At 28.9% G+C, this 18,062-nt stretch overlaps 1 protein-coding gene across 3 annotated transcripts in view; it reads left to right on the top strand.

Annotated features, from left to right (window-relative positions):
* The window catches only part of LOC129989059 (protein dispatched homolog 1-like), a 57,982-nt gene that overhangs the window by 30,985 nt on the left and 8,935 nt on the right, over positions 1–18,062 (top strand). For all 3 annotated transcript variants that reach the window (XM_056097376.1, XM_056097378.1, XM_056097377.1), the window contains exons 2-4: positions 1,474–1,559; positions 15,604–15,727; positions 16,870–17,230. In XM_056097376.1, coding sequence (XP_055953351.1) covers positions 1,552–1,559; positions 15,604–15,727; positions 16,870–17,230 — 493 coding nt within the window. In that variant the 5' untranslated portion in view covers positions 1,474–1,551. The remainder of the gene's footprint in view (positions 1–1,473; positions 1,560–15,603; positions 15,728–16,869; positions 17,231–18,062) is intronic.

Here is an 18,062-nt window from a genome sequence, read left to right as displayed (position 1 = left end):
TTTACGTTTTAGACCACCCTGAGTGTGAAAACACACATTTTTGACATCATGTCTGTCTGTCTGTTTGTGAACGTGATATTTGAAAAATACTTGATGTAATTTGATGAAATTTCACCTTTGGTCTTTACTCCAAATTTAAAGATTTCTGTCAAACTTTGCACAAAATTCTATAATTATTAGAGAATGTCTATCTATCAATAGTCCGAATACAACACGATATCTACAAAAACAAAAACAGCTCGATAAATAAAAGAATTTTACACATATTTAACATCTAAAGTGTAAATACTTTTCAAATTTGGAAACAAATCTATCAGAAGGTTGATTTTCTGTAGGACTGTACTTTCACGAAAGCGTAAACTTTAATAACTCGAAAACGAAATGACTTAAATACTTTGAATTTTCCATGTGATTTTGTGACTACAATTATAATTCTGCGTCAAATTTTGATTTCAGTGGGGGGAAAAAAGGGCATCCGAAGTACATATTTGATTTTCGTGAACGTGTATAGTAACTGCATGTTAGGGATTAGAGACCAAAACAAAATCGCCACAGATTGATCGCTAATAAGCTTTTTCTTAATTATTGTTCACCAATGGCATGCGATTAAAAAAATGCAAGTACATATGTTAGAAAGTACACTAGAAAGTTTCGGGGAGACTGCGCGTTGGTTTTCTGTGCAAAGCAACTTAATCCGGTTCTTCGAAAATCCTTTCTTCAGAATCATAATATCAATCCATGATTTTAATGATGTATCTAGAATCAAAATGACTGATAAATATAATTTAGATACGTAAATAAAAACTTTTCATTGATTCAAATACGAAAAATTTGAAAATTGTCTCTCTGTGTTTTCATAACATTTTTATAATAGTATAGTATTAATAATATTCATCTTCGATTATTATGACCCTAAATAACTCCAATAAATTTAGTTTTTTATTATTCCTACAAGTCCACTTATTCAACAGCCAATATCTATCTTCTTATTTATTATATTATTCAAGCGTTTTTGTAGTATTTTGCCTGAAACGATATTGATTTGTATGGCAAACTAACATTTTTCTTTTAAAATATCTGAGGTCATAAAAAGTAGAATTTGTATCTCTTATACATGTATTTAGATATCTCTCATATATTGGAATATAAGAAAACTCTTCGAATATTTTTATCTCCTCGTGGATGTGTATTTTTTAAAAGCCCTTAAACTCTTGGTACTATATCTGTTCCACATATTTGTAACATCTCAGTGCTCGGAACTTTTGTGTATTAAAAGGATTCACAATTATTTCAAGTGAAACACCTTTTGTGATTCAGATTTTCATGGTTGTAACTGGAATGTCAAATGATTCAAATTGTTATTTGCATTTCGTGTAAAAAATACTCTTTGATTCTAAACAATTAGTTGAAACCAATGTTTTTATACCTTTGATCAGTTAATTTTTCTAAAATTAATTTGCATTTTTATTACAGAAACGAAAACACACTCTGTTTCTCCATGGAGCTTCTGTAAATTACACCAAACAAGATATCCTATTGTTATGAAGAAGAATGCAGTGGTATGAATGGAAACTTTTTTGTTCTCTTATTTTTCATTGTTTAATTTTTATTTGATATCTGAATACCGAGATATCATATTTCTGCTCATTATATTATTTAAAAGAAATTAAAATTAGATAGCAATATTTGATTTTAAAAAATAGGGAAATCAAAAATCTCATTTATTTTTTATATCAAGATATGTTTACGTGAATATAAAAAACGGGGTAACAAAAAATTTAAACTGTTGTTTCATTTATTTGAAGTTTATTCTATCCCGCAGTACTCAGTCAACTGCAGTTAATTCTTTTATCTTTGTTGTTTTCCATGAATTAATAACTTTATAGTTTCAATTGTTGCCAGTCTTTTATGAGAAAGCATTAATAATAGATACTCTACTAATAATGTAAATGAATACGTGCTGGCGCTCTACAGACCAAATTTGACACATATACATTTTGGAAAGTCAAAATATGCAAATATGCACTACGGAATGATTTTTTAAAATGTTAATTAATTAAACATTAAGATGAATGTCGACGTTTTTCCTCAGTAACTTACTGCACAAAAATTCATTCTGCACCGTTTCAAATTAATACATACATACATACATACATACATATATATCTAATATATAAAATTCTCGTGTCACAGTTTTCGTTGCCATACTCCTCCGAAACGGCTTGACCGATTTTGATGAAATTTTTTGTGCTTATCCGGTATCTATGAGAATCGGCCAACATCTATTTTTCATCCCCCTAAATGTTAGGGGTAGTCAATTATTAATTAAAAACTAACTTTCCCGCCAAAAAAATCTTCCATTTTCCCACCGCCAACTTTTCCGCCAAAAAAATCTTCAATTTTCCCCAACGCCAAATGATTTAGGCTTTAGTTCTTTTTTTCTCCCAACAGTAATGAGGCTAGGGTTAAGATTTTTCGGCGGATTATTTCAAACGATTCTGTTTATTTTCTTAATGTTTTATGCATTTAAAATTAAACATTGTTAATTAATCCATGTTTCAGATTCATTCTGAAGTACTTTTGAATTAAAATAGCACAGAATAAAGGAAATTAAAAATGTCTAATCTTCATAGCGTTACCCCAACTGGCGTAGAAAAATTCACGCATTTGCGTTACGTAAAAGGCGAAGAAAATTCACGCATGCGCACTGTGTTCTGATCGTTGGCATGGCAACCATTATCAACGGACGATTTAAATTACTTTTAGGTTAGTTGTATGCTTTTGTAAGTAAATTGTATTTATGTTATATATTTTTTGTATATGCTTATAGTTTTAAGTACATCGTTTTTTAAGTAGTTTTTTTTAACCTGTTTACAATGATTTAAATTATTTTTAGGTTAGTTGCATGCTTTTGTAATTAAATTGTATTTATGTTAGTTATATATATATTTTTTATATATGCTTATAGTTTTAAGTACGTCGTTTTTTAAGTAGTTTTTTTTAACCTGTTTTCAATGATTTAAATTATTTTTAGGTTAGTTGCATGCTTTTGTAATTAAATTGTATTTATGTTAGTTATATATATATTTTTATATATGCTTATAGTTTTAAGTACATCGTTTTTTAAGTAGTTTTTTTAAACCTGTTTTCGACAGATTATTTTAAACGATTCATTTTATTTTCTGAGTGTTTGATGCATTTAAAATGAAACATTGTTAATGAATCGATCCATTCATGATGAATCTGAGAAAATTTTGTTGACAAATGCTTGAGATATTACATAAATTAAGAAAGATATTCTTTAGTGCCCATAAAGTTTAAACGCTCAGTGACTCTATTATCAGTAATCATATTATTAAAAAAATGCTTTGTTTCAGTAAAAAATATTGTTATATTAATTGCAGATTAATCCTTTACACTTTAATTTAAAGCATAAATTCTACGAGGGGTAACAGAAAATTAGAGAGATACATATCACGTTATGACTGAAGGCCTTTATAATATTATGAGTGAATTATATGACTATCAAAATTTGAAGTTTTAAAATATTTTGCTGAAGAATAAAATATTTTGCTGAAGAAGTTGGAATTGCATAAAATATTTAATTATTAAAATTTTAACGAACACTAAGATTGGCGAACCGGCTGGTCGCCAAAGGCGGCTAGTATATATATATATATATATATATATATATATTTGATAATCGTGCAAATTCTTATTAACTTTTGGCAGTTTAATTTTTGCCTAATTAGCAATAATGGATAACATTGTTAATCTGAAATTCAGACCGCTTTCATTGTTTCATCAAATATATAAAAGTGGGATTTTCTCTCATTGTTGAAAGCTAAAGAAGAAAAGTTCTTTTTAATATCTGTGGGTTTATAAGGGGGAAAAAAGGGGGAAATTGCAATACTGCCAAAGTTAAAAGAGAGGAACTGGATAAGTGTGTTTTTAACAGCGCTATGATGTCATGGAACTGGTCTCCAATGGAAAAGTTCATAGACAATGAATAATTTTTTTTTTTTTTTTTTTTTTTTGAAAAAATAACATGGTTTTAATGCATGCCAATTTGACAGATTCATGACGATGAAATTACGTATAAGTGATTTAACTTAAACTAAATATAATTTATATTCCCGGCAAACCATGTTGTCCCTTTTTACACCATCTTAAAACTTAACCCTTATGTTCATTTTGTATAGTATACCATACATACAACTTTATAATAAATATACTACCACCATAAAATAATTTTTAACTTAGTTTTATTAAACGATTTTTATAACACGATTTTTTTATTTATTTTTTGATGTTTTTTATAGCGTAAACAAGCTACCTATATACATTTTTTTTTTTTTTTTTGCTTTTCTTCAAAAAAGCAATCTTGCCATGATAAGAGTTAAAAAAGAAAACTAGTATTTCAGCGACATAAATTTCATTTCTGTACGACTATTTCTTTAATTTTAATTAATTTTTCGATATTTTTATGTATTGATTGCTTAGCATTTTAAATCATCGTAAGAAATTGAATATAAGAATTCTAAAACTGTGCGATGTAAATTTATATGTATTTGCTTTTTTTATACATAATTAGAACTAGTAACTGCAAGTGAGGCCCCTGGTGAGTACCTAGTATTTGATGAAACAGTGAAAACGGTTTGAATTTCTGTGCAACAAGGTAATCCATTATTGGAATCTAGGCAAAATAAATCAATAAATAACAAAAATTCAGAAAAATTTGCATTATTATTAAATTGGCATTATTACTAAGATAATTTTTTTTTAATTTTAAGATGGTATAATTGAATTTTAAGATGGTTCTGTGCTGTAATGTTTTCGTGGGTTATTGTGGGGAAACGTCAAAAATTTGCTTCATTTTAAATTAAATTTAATAAATAGTCTCTCTATTGCGTATTCCACCTTCTAAAGTATACCTTTATGTTTACAGGGATAAAGATATGCTTTATACTTACTCTACACATCTATCCTGTAGAGCGCCAATTCACGCACACATATTCATTTTTATTGATAGTAAAATACTATAGAATCGACGGAAATACTGAGCCAAGATTGGATTAGCTGAAATGAGATTGGGTGTTAAGTGCAAAAGCATGTACACTCCATTGGTTGACAGTGAAAGCCATTTATTCTTAATTATGACACTATTTAGTGATAACCCGAGAAACTCCGGTTTCCATTGTTAGCCATTGGAATGCGCATGCATGCAAAAAACTGTGTTCATAAAGTCACTCGTTCCATTCTAAGGAATGAATTCTATTTTCACAAAGGGAAGGCGGTAGAAATTCGATGTCTTAAACACAAACTTGGAAGAATCATCGCCAACAAAATAATTTGTTGTTTTATTGTTCTCTGTTAGTTAAAATTGAAAATCTAAATAGACATACAAATGATCGGATTTTCTCGACTTCGTTTCTAGGTGCTGAGTAAAGAAGGGGGGAGGGGCTGGAAAAAAAAACGTCAAAACTGAACGAAGCGTAGGTAAACATGATGATAGTATCGATAAATTTCATGCCGCAAAAATTGTTTTAAGATTTCTGTTTGAATGTTGTTGTTGTTCACTAAGAAAGGTTTTACCAAAATTTTAACTAGACTTTTAATTAAAAATTATCGAAATGTTAATGTTGTTGCCAGAGTTTATTGCAAAAAACCATTTTTACATCGCTGAAATATTTTAAAAATTAGTTTTCCAGTGTTACCGATTTTATTATCATATGATTTTTTTAATCTCTAATTTAAATTTTTTTTAGAATTAGCTTTATATATTTTAACAGCAATACTGTATATTGGTTTAATTACTAAATTTATACTCGCGATTTGAGACATATTAAATACCACTTATTGTGTGCGCATTATTGTTGTTATAATTAGAAGTAATTTTTTTAATTCCTCTTCAAAGCATAATTTTTTAAATTTAAAAAAAATTGAGGGTGGGGACAGAGAAACTTTACACATAACAACAAACAAAAATACATTTAAAAAATCAAAATCAAATTTTGAAAAAAAAAATCCATTTTAAGATATTTTTATTGTAAAAATTCTTTTCTCTATTTTAAAATCTATTCTAAATTTCTATTTTTAAAATTCTAAAAACTAATTTCTATTGTAAAACAATTTCTTTTCATTATTAACATGAAAAATGAATTATGTATCGAATTTGATATACTATGCAATGAAGGGTTAATATAAAAACAGAAGGGTCTAATCTAAAAGATTATTATGTTAAAATATTTTGGATTTTCAAATTTTTTGCTATTATTTTTAACATTTAAATCTGAGTTAATTTATCTATTTATTAAGATTCTATTGAAGAGATCCTATTCTATATATAGTAAAAATGAAGTATAAGTATTCTTCAGAAGCTAACTTCCTTTAAATTTAAAAATAGTGGCTCATTTTTAAAAAATATTTTTAGTATGAATTAATAACTAATTCGGCATTACATAATATTTAATTTAGTTCGGGATTTCTTTTTTATGAAGTGATAATGAGTAAAAAATTAGGATAGTCTCTGGTCGTTTCATATATATATATATATATATATATATATATATATATATATATATATATATATATATATATATATATATATATATATATAATAAAAATTGGGAAGAATAATTTACTTATTCATTTATTTTAATTAGCTTTTTAAAAAATTATGTAGTGAAACTGTTTTCTCGTAAGCAAAATCAAAACAGCTGCCGTAATTCGAGGCAGTTCTGACTAACCCGCGACGTCTGGTCTGCTTACTAGAAAGAAAAAGAAAAAAAATCCATATATCCCGCAGAAATCATTTACTTACTACCCCCCTGTATAATACAGTAAACCCTAGACTAGCACAGAGGTTACGTCATTTACACAATACGCAAAGTTACATTTATGTAGAAAAATATATTAGGTATAGTTTAAAGAAGTAAATTTATACAAGCTACTATACATGAAATTTATACAAGGCTGATTTTTGTTATAGTTAAAAGGGGGGAACGACAGTGGACTCCCCTTCTTTAGTAAATATGTTAATCCCTCTTCATAAAATTGCTATACGATAGCTTAACCGATCCTCGCCCTTCGAATTATCAGACTTTTATTTTTAGAGCCCTGAATATGAGAGCTTTCTGCTTCATAAAATGGTGAAGAAAACTGAATATGCATTATAACGCCTTTCTTTTAACAGATTGTTATCAAAATTTGACTTATACAGGGTTATTACAAATTTGCATACCAAATCTCATTTATTTAAATGATTACGTTTTTGAGTTATCTCGTTTACATACAGGAAAAACAAATACAGATCGTTAGATAGTCATTCCATTGGTGGATTTGGTTCAATATTTAATCCGTATATAGATTGAAGATCTAAATCTGCGTACTAAATTGCATCTGTCTAATTCTTTAAGTTTAGTAATTATCTTGTTCGCTTGTATTCAGACATCCAGGCCGGACACATTTCCTACGAATAGATTTCATACAACATTTTATAGGAATTTGCATATTTGCATCCCACACCAATTTTCATCAGTCTAGCTCAAAGCGTTTTTTAGATTTCGTGTTCACAGACGATAAACCTTCATTGCAAAAATGTGTGTGTGTGTGTGTTTTATTGTGGGAAGTCTGAAACATGAGGATTCATTAAAATCTCGAGCTTGGAATTTTTGAACATTACAATTCTTCCTTTTTGTGTGCATTGCGAATATAATTCGTTACCGAATATTGCTCTCAAAACGAAAACAATTTGTTCTATGGGAACCCATATTAAATATAATAATGTTTTCCATTCTTAAAAAAAAAAATACTCAAACAAATTTATAATAATGCGACTTGTTATTTATAATTCTTGCCTTTTTTTTTTTTTTTTTTTTTTTTTTGCGAGAGAATTGGTTGAAGATATTTGCATTTGGTTACTCTTCAAAATTTGGTGGAAGTAAGAAACAATATTATCGTTAAATGAATTTTTATCACGCATAGCTACTGCCTTTTTAGGGTGATGCTTTTGATGAACGATGCAATAATTTCCCATGCTTTCAACATTTCCCTTAATTCATTGGAAGACTGTTGCTCTGTTCAGTCTTCTAGTTGCTCCTGTCTTAGCCAAATTTCTTCTGCAGCTTTTTATTTGTTTATTTATTTATTTTTTTTATTTTTATTTTTATTTTTATTTTTTTTGCTCTGACACAGAATGTTACTCTATAAAATTTTCCCATATTTATGTCTGTGTTCTTCCACTAGCTTATCGATGTCGTCGCCATCCATTTCTATCTCCATAATCTTGGTTAGAGGCACAATTTCGTAGATTAAAGCTTCGTGTGCACTTGCTTCTTGAAGTCTGCATTCGATAACGCCATTCTTCCAAAACTTCGCCCATGTTGATATAAAGGTTCTCTTCAAAAAGAGTTCGATACAGATTAATACTGACTAATCTAGCATGTGACGACACGGTATTTTTTTTTCCTCTCGTTCTTCAAAACATCGTTCATTAAACGAGTCATTTTCTTACATTTTTCCTTGCTCATTATGCTAATCATTCGTTACGAAGGATGCCCGTTAAGCTCTGCTTCATATATGAGAAACTATAAAAAAAAATCACTAAATTATTGCTTAACAAGCAACATTACGTATTTCAATTTTGATATTTCTGTAGGAAGAAGAAGAAACTAAATTTTTTACAACCGGTTGCGGGGGGGGTGAATTCTCCCTTCCTCTTTTAAGAAATTTCTAAAATAAGATAGGTGGTGTTGCTTATTAAGTGATCAAATGTTTATTGAAAGAATTTTTATTATAGCCTAATCGGTTCGTACTGATATAACAATTGATTTATTAAAAATTGTTATGTTTTAATGGGGACAGTAATTAATGTTAAATTAATGCGTAAGGAGAGTGACGTTTTATAATGTCCTTCATAAAATGTTTTCTATTTTCTCGTATATGAAATTTAGAGAAAGTATTGTAATCGTGAAAAATTCGGACTCGAGATTTTGAAAAAACCTCCAAGTTTCAGATATCCCTGTGTTCGAAAAACACATTTTTGCATCAATCAATATTTGAGCAAAATCTATTCAGAGAAAAATTGTCTGCTCTGCTCTTCGAATATAAATTAGCTTTATAACTAGACAACAAAGAGAGCTAGGTAGATTAAAATTTGGTACTCAGATTTAACATCTATATTGTAAACACCAGTCAAATTTTAAGCCAAATCCAGCAAGGAGTTGAATGTCTGTCGGTCTGTACTTTCAGAAGTATATAAAAGTGATAACTCAAAAATATAATGACTTAAATATATCAAACTTTTTATGCAATTTTGTAACTATAATTGTAATTCTGTAGCAAATTTTGGTTTCAATCGAAAAAACGCATCTAAAATTCAATTTTCAGAAACTATTAACTGCATGCCAGGAATTAATCGTCAAAAAACTCGCCAAGGACCGCATAATAAATTCAGTAAAAATGCTACATTCACGCCAAAGATTAATATTATGTAATAACTATAGTATGGCAGTGCCATGCAAGGCGTTCTGTGCCTTACCCAGGATCCACATATTTTTGCGAAGTATGAGGGATAACACTTCAATTAGAAAGTATGCGAGTACGTTTCGGGGAGAGCAACCGTACTGGTTGGAATTAAGACTGTTTGTCACTCTGTCTTTCTACGAATACGGAAATTCAAAAGAACTTTGAGCTAAACTGATGAAATTTGGTATGTGGTTTTATCAAATTTGTAGATTTCAATCAACTTTTGAACGAAATTCATTTGCAAAAAAACAGTCTTAGCTGTCGAATATTGATGAATACGATAACAACAAAACGCGAAAAAGCTACATAGATGAAATTTGGTACACTGGCTTTAGCATCTAATGTGTAGGTCTATATCAAATCAAAAACCATATCCTTCTAGGGATTGGTCATCTGTCTTTAATTTTGCGTGCGTGCGTGCGAGTGAGATCATTCAAAAACTTAACAACTTAAGCAAGCATTTATGTTATGTAGAGTCTTACGAAATTTTGAACGAAATTTGTCAAAGTTGACTGTTTTTCGGTCTGTTCTTTTGCATGTATGTAAGTGCAATAACTTGGATAAATGAAATTTGTTGCACAGTTTTAGTATTTAATGAGTAATTAAATGCTTCTTAAATTTTGAACAAATATATGAGTGTCAGTCGATTTGCAAATTCACATGTATACAAACTCGATAAATCAAGAATACAATGATTTATTTGATAAATGAAATTTCTAAGTGATCTGATCTCAATGTGTCTTTGTGATCTTGTTATTTTGTGATAAATTTTGGTTTCAATAGGTTCAAAAAATAGCATAAAAAATGCATGCCTTGTAATATGTACTTATGTGTTAACTGCATGCCAGCAATTAATTGCAAAAAATCTAACTACAGTAGACTCCCGATTATCCGCGGTGCGGATTATCCGTGCCTGCCGCACAAAGTTTTTTTTTTTTTTTTTTTTTTTTGACTGATTTTTTCAAAAAGGTGCAGTTTTACAGTTATGCTTTTGTAATTACATAATACATTATAGTATTAAAACAGTACATATGTATTAATTTTTCTGTGCATCCTTGACGCCTCTCGTAAATACAAAGCACTTTTCTGTTTTCATTAACAAAATGTAATTTAGGTTATTTTTGAGTGATATACTAAAATATTAAGCGTTAGTTAAACATCCTCCTGTTTATTTTACGTTTTATTGTACATAAAACGATTTTTCAAAGTTGGAATGACTGCTTTCTTTTTTGCTATACCCATTTTTAGCTTTTTTCGGATTATCCGCGATTTTTGTTATCCGCGGCGGCCGCGCCACCCAATTCCGCGGATACTCCGGAGTGTACTGTAATCTAAAATTTCAAAGTTCTGAAAAAATGATAGAATTTCGCGATTTTTTTTAAATTGTTCTTATGTTCGATTCGCTTTAACTGGTTCGTTTGCTCATACCGATGAAACACAGTAATCATTTTCCCCATAATCTAAAATTTCAAAATGCTGAAAAAAATGTTAAAATTTCGCAATGACTTGCATTGTTCTTTTGTTCGATTCGATTATAACTGGTTCTTTTGCCAGCGATGAAACACGGTAATCATTTTTCAACAAATTTAAGACTTCAATTTCTGAAAGGGGAAAAAAATGAAAACATTTTGCGGTTGCAGCTACAATGTCATCTTCGTTCTTCCATTTAAATTTTTTTTTAATTTTTTTAATTTTACGGCAATAACAATGCATTGTGTATGAATTAAATTCTAATCGCTTTCTGCAGTCCGTAAGGAGTTACTGCGTGTGTCTTCACTTTTTTCATTTCATAAAACTAAGAAATATAATAAGGCATATTTTAATTGTCACAATATTGTTCTGTTATTGTTGCGATTCATATTGCATAACAGATATGTTACCATTCTTTTAATACATGCATGCGCTTTAATGTGTCAGAAATCAAATTTTTTAATGTGTATTTTCAGAACTACAGCTATTAACATTTGAAATGCCTCGGTGTCCCGGGCATTTCTCCTTCACAATCCTCTAGAAATATCTTAGAAATCCCGGGGAGACATCCTAGAATTCCCGGGAAATAACCTAGGAATTCTCCCGGGGAAATATCTTAGAATTTGAAAGCTTTTAAGAAGAATCGGTTATTTTTATATTATCTTCATAGCTCATAAAGTGATCAAGTTTCAGATTTTAAGACGAAATTTATTGTTTTCGTGCTTTTGCATGTTTACATATCCTATTTTTTAAATAAAATATTTAACTTTGCAAAAATAGAAACATTGGTATAAGACGCGTTGCATTTATCTGTTCAACTTGGTTTAGAGCTTGATAAAGAAAACTCTGTTACTTTTAAAGGAAGAATGAAACAATAAACTTTTATCTAAATATGCATTTTATTACACAGGTTGTAGATTTCCGACTTTTCATTTTTTTTTTTTTTTTAGATTTAAATGTTAACTTCTTTTTTATTATTGTTATTACTAGCTACCTTTGACGACCAACTTGTTCGCCCAATTTAATTGGCCTCTTTTTAAAATGCATTTTTAGATTTCATCTAAAAATGCATTTTATTACACACTTATTAGATTTTCGACTTTTATTGTTCTTAGATTTTAATGTTAACGTATTTTATTTACTTACTTTTGGGCTTTTGTTATTATTATTAATATTATTGCTAGCCGCCTTTGGTGACCAACTTGTTCTCTCATTATTAATTTTTTAGGTTGTTAAACTAAGAATAGGGAATACATTTTTTTATTTTATTTACTTACTATTGGGCTTTTATTTTTATTATTATTAATATTGCTAGCTACCTTATGCGACAAACTCGTTTGCCCTAATTATTGATTTTTTGAGGCTGTTAAATTAAAAATATGGAATTCATTTTTTTTTAATTTCACTTTTTTATTCGATATGACTGAAAAAAAAATTATTAGATTAATGTGATACTATTTACTATGGGCGTAAATTATACAATGTATTTATTACGAAATAAAAGCGGAAATGAAAATCCTTTTTCCTAGTTAATGTCTGAAGAAATGTGTGTGTGTGTGTGTGTGTGTGTTTTTAAATCTTAATTTTGCATTGGCAAAAGTATGCGATTGAATGCTAATAATGGATGAGTTTGAATTCCATCCCTAATATTAAAAACATAGTCTCGGATGCTCTTGGTCACTATTTTTGGTGTTTTGTTCCAATAACTTAATTTTCGGCGAATAAACTGAAATTGAATTTCTTACTTTGTTTAAAGGGTCACTGGCAAAACCTTGTTTTGCATGCGCAATAAGTCAATAAAATTTGTCAATTTATCTTAGTTATAGATTGTATGTCGTATTAAAAAATTTTATTAAAAGTAAAGAAAACCGACAGATCTAGTATCTCCAAATTTTCTTGCATACTTTCTAATAAACTTAGGATGCCAGAGAACGCCTTACATAGCATTGGCGTACAATATAATTGCCGTCTAACTAGCTCGCTTGGTTTTGTAATTATCGTGTTAACTTCTATTCTAACAGATGGACAGACAAACTTTCTATCAGAGGATTTTAACTCAAAATTTGATAGAAATTTGCAAATGTGGTGTAAAGATCATAAAATGAATTTCAACCTTCTAGTCAAAATCTTTGAGTTATCTTTATTACAAATAGACGGACATTTTCTAAAAAATATATTTTTCGAACTCAAGAGGTCTAAAATGTGGAGATTCGACAGAATCTCGAGCTCGAATTTTTTGACGATTATTATACTTTTTCTATACTACGCATACGAGAAAGTAAAAATAGCACAGACGTGAAGCTGATATCATTAAAAAGATGAGGTAAGATAATGTAAAAACTATTTTTGTGAATTAATAGTTAACTCAATATTTTGCAGCTTCATTAACTAAGCGCAACTGTAGAAACTTTAAATGAAGCAATCTGAAATGTTCGTATTGTGATTTGTTTTAATTTGATAGTTGCCATTCGACAATAAGTAATAAGAGCAATTTCTGTGCCACTTACATTAACCTTATATAATGTAAAAACACATATTTTTGAACAGTTTTTGGGTCAAATAGAAGACTTTTTTTAAAAAAAAAAACTTCGTTTTATTCCATACCCGGGTGGCATAATTTTTATACAAGCAAGAAGAGATGACATAAATCAATCTACAGCGCGACACAAGAGCGAAAGAGACCAAAATATTTTTCCCAATGGTTTTGTACTACGAGATTCTAATAGGGATTCTTTGACTTGTGTAGACATAAGAAAGAGAAATATAGGTATCTTTTAAAAGAATTTGTTTAGCTTGACAGATTTTTATCCCTTCGGAGTGTGTGAAAGTGCTGATTAAAGCAGTTTTACAGAGCTCGTGTAGTATTAATTAAATTTAAAAAATGTGGAATTGGATCAGGAAACAAAAGAACATTTTAGAATGATGTTAATATGGGTTGAATTAAGATAGCAATTAGGAAATTAATTAGGATTTAATTTAGATTTAGAGATATCATTACATATAGTTAGTTATATTACTAATTTTTTTTATAGAGATTTAAGTAGAGACCAAACGCTGAATAGATATTATTAAATTCAATGTGAATATTTGTCACATAAAAATATATATAGCTGTATCATTATACGGCGATAATTCGTTCAAACGAAGGAAACTAGAATGACAGTTGTGAAATTCACTTAAAGTAGCCATGCGTTTATTATCCTTTAAGATATATCGCAACGCCTCTAAAAGGACTCTTGGAAGTTAGTGATTTTGTTTTGAAAACTATGACAGTTAGTGAAATTTACATAATTTCTGTATTCTAAATAAGCAGCTTTCTATACTTCTGCATTTATCATTTTTTTTTTTTTTCGCTGTCTGTCAGTTTTTGGAAAAAGTATCTAATAATTTTGTTGTTTAAGAATATATCTATATACCATGCATTTGTCTTTATTATGTAGTCTGTCCAATAAATAGTTGAACTAGAACACCTTCTTGTGGTTTGATATGTGTCCTCTTTGTTTCTGTTTGCAGTGTGTCAGTAACCATCTGACTTATGAAACAATCTATTTAAGTTAAAAGCGCGCACCTGAGCGTGCACCACCCTGCCTTTTGCTCTTGTAAATATTATACATTAAAAAAAAAAAGCTGCTGCATATCAAATTTTTCGTTGGAAAATTAGGAAAGGTTGGGAAATTAGAACATTCAATGAGGGCTGTGGAAATTCCAAGGTCAGCAGACTATCCCATGGTTTGATGAAAGCATTTAATGCGCACTGTCCTTTACAGTTTCTATTCATTTCCATTTGATTGCTGATTAATCATCCATTTATTCTTTCATTTTATTGAGAGAATTGTGTGCAAGTATCGTCCAATGTCCTGTATATTAAATATTTATTTTTATTTATTTCTAATTTCTACCCACAACTCTATGACTGTACTAGATAACTCTCCTTATATACCAGATTTATCACTGCGATATCTTTTTGTTTCTGAAATCCACAATGGTTATAATGTGGCGATGATAAAGGACGGTACATAATTCAGTTTTTGTGGAGCAAATCATTAGCAATTTGAAGTTCATTGATATCAATTAATCACTATTCTTCCTGCGACGCAGAAGTGTCGGATAATTCATTTGCGATACTTTTGCATAGCATCTTCTCCAAATATCGGAGTAAATCAGAACGAAAGTATTTATGCGGTTTATGTGTAACTTTAATATGTTAATCGCTTATCGCTTAGCCTGCATTTTGTTTCACTTCTTATTTATCTAACACAAACCATCTGTATGCCTCGGACCTTAAACGTAGAGCATCAGAATATCTCAAGACTGACTTCTTATGAATGTTCTGAGCGATGAAAAGCGAGGTGGGACAAATGCATTGCTCCAAGTCGAGATTACTTTAAAGGAGGAGGATTGATATGCCCTAAGTGCTGTAACATTAAGTTTCCATAATTTCGCTCCCGTATTTATGGGCAGACTACATATGCAGAAAAAGTTTCATATTCTGAATAATATGTTACTTCTAAAACATAAATATGACAGATATTTTTAATTTTTTTTCTTTTATATTATGTTTCGCTTCAGTAAATATTGTAATTTCCATTTTATTTATTTATTTAGGTATGCCCGTCAGGTGGCCAATAATCCATGCTCCATTATACTTTTAGTTTTAGCTGCTGCTCTCAGTTGTGCCATTGTGTGCATTAAGTTAAATGACTTACCAGATTTCAAGGATCCTCTTGTGGTAATGTTTCCATTGTGTTTTTTAAATTCAATATGATTATATTGATAATTTTCACTTAAAATTTTTCTCTGTAAAAATATTATCTTAAAATTCATTATCTTTCTTTTTTTTTTTAATCAATTTTAAGATGGTTTTCAAAATTAAAAACGTCTCTTTATTTGAACTATTTAATTTTCAAAATTAAAATCATCTCTTTATTTGAACTATTTAAAAGGAGTCACAGAATTTTTAAAGCTTACGGTTGTGTCAATTATTAGTAAAGTAGATATGTTTTGAATTCTGTTAGAGTCACTTAGAATAATACATGATTTCTGAAAAGTTTTATACAATCTGCTTCTTTCAAATTTTTTGATATTTGTAAAAAAAATGATAAGAATATCATCTAAGCTAAAAAAAATATTTTATTATAATTTGTTGGAAGATATTTTATATTAATTTTTTCAACTGAAAATGTTTAAGAAATTCTTGTTCTAAACTATTCTTCTAGTCTTACTGATTTTTTTCAATCATTACCATTACATGGCCTGATACTTTGATAAAAGTATTATCATTGAATCTTTATTTCTTTTCAATTAGAATTATTATTTGTAAATCTTAATTTCTTCTACAGTTTAATTCAGTTTAAAATTAAAATTTTTATCAAAGTTTTTTTTAAATAGTATTCAATTATGTATTTTGCATTATAATTTTAATCAAAGTTATTTTAAACTTTATATTCAGATATATACTTTGCACGAAATTTATTTATAAATACAACAATGCCACAAAACTCGGACTGTATGCATATACCCATAATATAAAAATTCTTCTGATACCAAAGTATTGTAATCAACCAATGCATTTATGTATGTTTATTTACTACACAGATTAAAGTAACTAAATGCATAATACACTGTTTCACATGAATGATCAAACTAATAAATAAAACGACCATCCTATTCAAAGCATATGTAAATGAGAATTTGATCACAACTTGCATTGGTCAACAGCTATACATATTGCTCTATTTTTTCTGGATATATAGCTTAGTTATCCAATTAAATTACTCTTATTTCTTATCTTAATGGAAAATAAATATTATTTATTTTCTTTCATTTGCCATCATAAATTCATAAACTAAATGGGCTCTTATATTTATACAGGGCTTTGAACCTCGTGGTACCGTCTTGTCTGAACGCTCGACCGCCTGGCACAACCTTTTAAAGAGCACTAGTTGGAATGGTCCCCTCACCTTTTATCCAGGTAGCATTGTGACAGATATCACTAATGACACTCTTGAGGTGACACAGCATCACAAGGAAGATAAGAGCAATGACACGGAGAAAGGGGACGAGACAGTGGGACCCTGGCTGGAACTGGAGACAGAAGAGAGGAGTTATGGGAGTCTCCATGATGAAGCAGAGGACGATGAAGGGCGAATAGTATTTGAGAGACCCATGCAGGGTCTCAGGCCTGATAAAATACTTATAGTAGAAAGAAAGAATTTCTTCTGCAATAATCCTAGTATGTTTTAATTTGCTTGTTTGCATTTTTGAGAGGCTTACTTCCTCCAATTGTTTTACTATAAATTTATAATTAATTTATACTTAGTATAAATTGTTTCAAACTTGTAAATAAGTAATTTTATAATTGATTATTCATTTACTTCTTGGTGTGCTAAATGGTCCGAATTTTGTAAATTAATGTGCTCTCTTATGCTATACTTTATTCTAATATTTTTAGAATTTAACTGTCAGAACCCATTAATTTAATTAAATTTTAATTTTATATGGATATCATCAACTGTTTATAAAATAAGAGAAAACGCTAATTGAAAGATAGTATAATCTTTTAATAATGAAATATAAGTAAACAAAAATTAAGATTAAATTTTAAAAATTCTACTTTTTAAAGCATTAATGAAATTTTAATATTGATTCTCGCATTTCTTTTACTCTGATAATATTCATTAAATTTTACAAAAGGAATCATGAATTTTTAAAAGCGTGAAAGGAAACATATTGTTATTATATTCAGTGGTAAATCAGTTTGCAATAATTTACAATTATCAGTTTGCAATAATTATTATGAACTATTTGCACCAGAAATTCATAATATTGTTATAAATGAAATATTTTTATTTCCGTAGAATGCCAAAATAATGAATTAACGTTTTAATAAAGATAATGATAAGTTCCGTATCTCCATAAGTTCTATAGCTTATCGTCTGAAAGCAGCAGTCTTTGGCAACATATATTTAACCATCTCATCAACATGCCAATATGATTATATGAATGCAATGATATGTTATATTTTTCTAGAAACTTAACTATTTAAAAAATTATATATTCTACTA

Source organism: Argiope bruennichi, chromosome 10 (assembly GCF_947563725.1).
Source record: "Argiope bruennichi chromosome 10, qqArgBrue1.1, whole genome shotgun sequence".
Classification (NCBI taxonomy): domain Eukaryota; kingdom Metazoa; phylum Arthropoda; class Arachnida; order Araneae; family Araneidae; genus Argiope; species Argiope bruennichi.
Note: the sequence above shows the minus strand (reverse complement) of the source record. Positions and strands in the feature narration are given on the sequence as shown.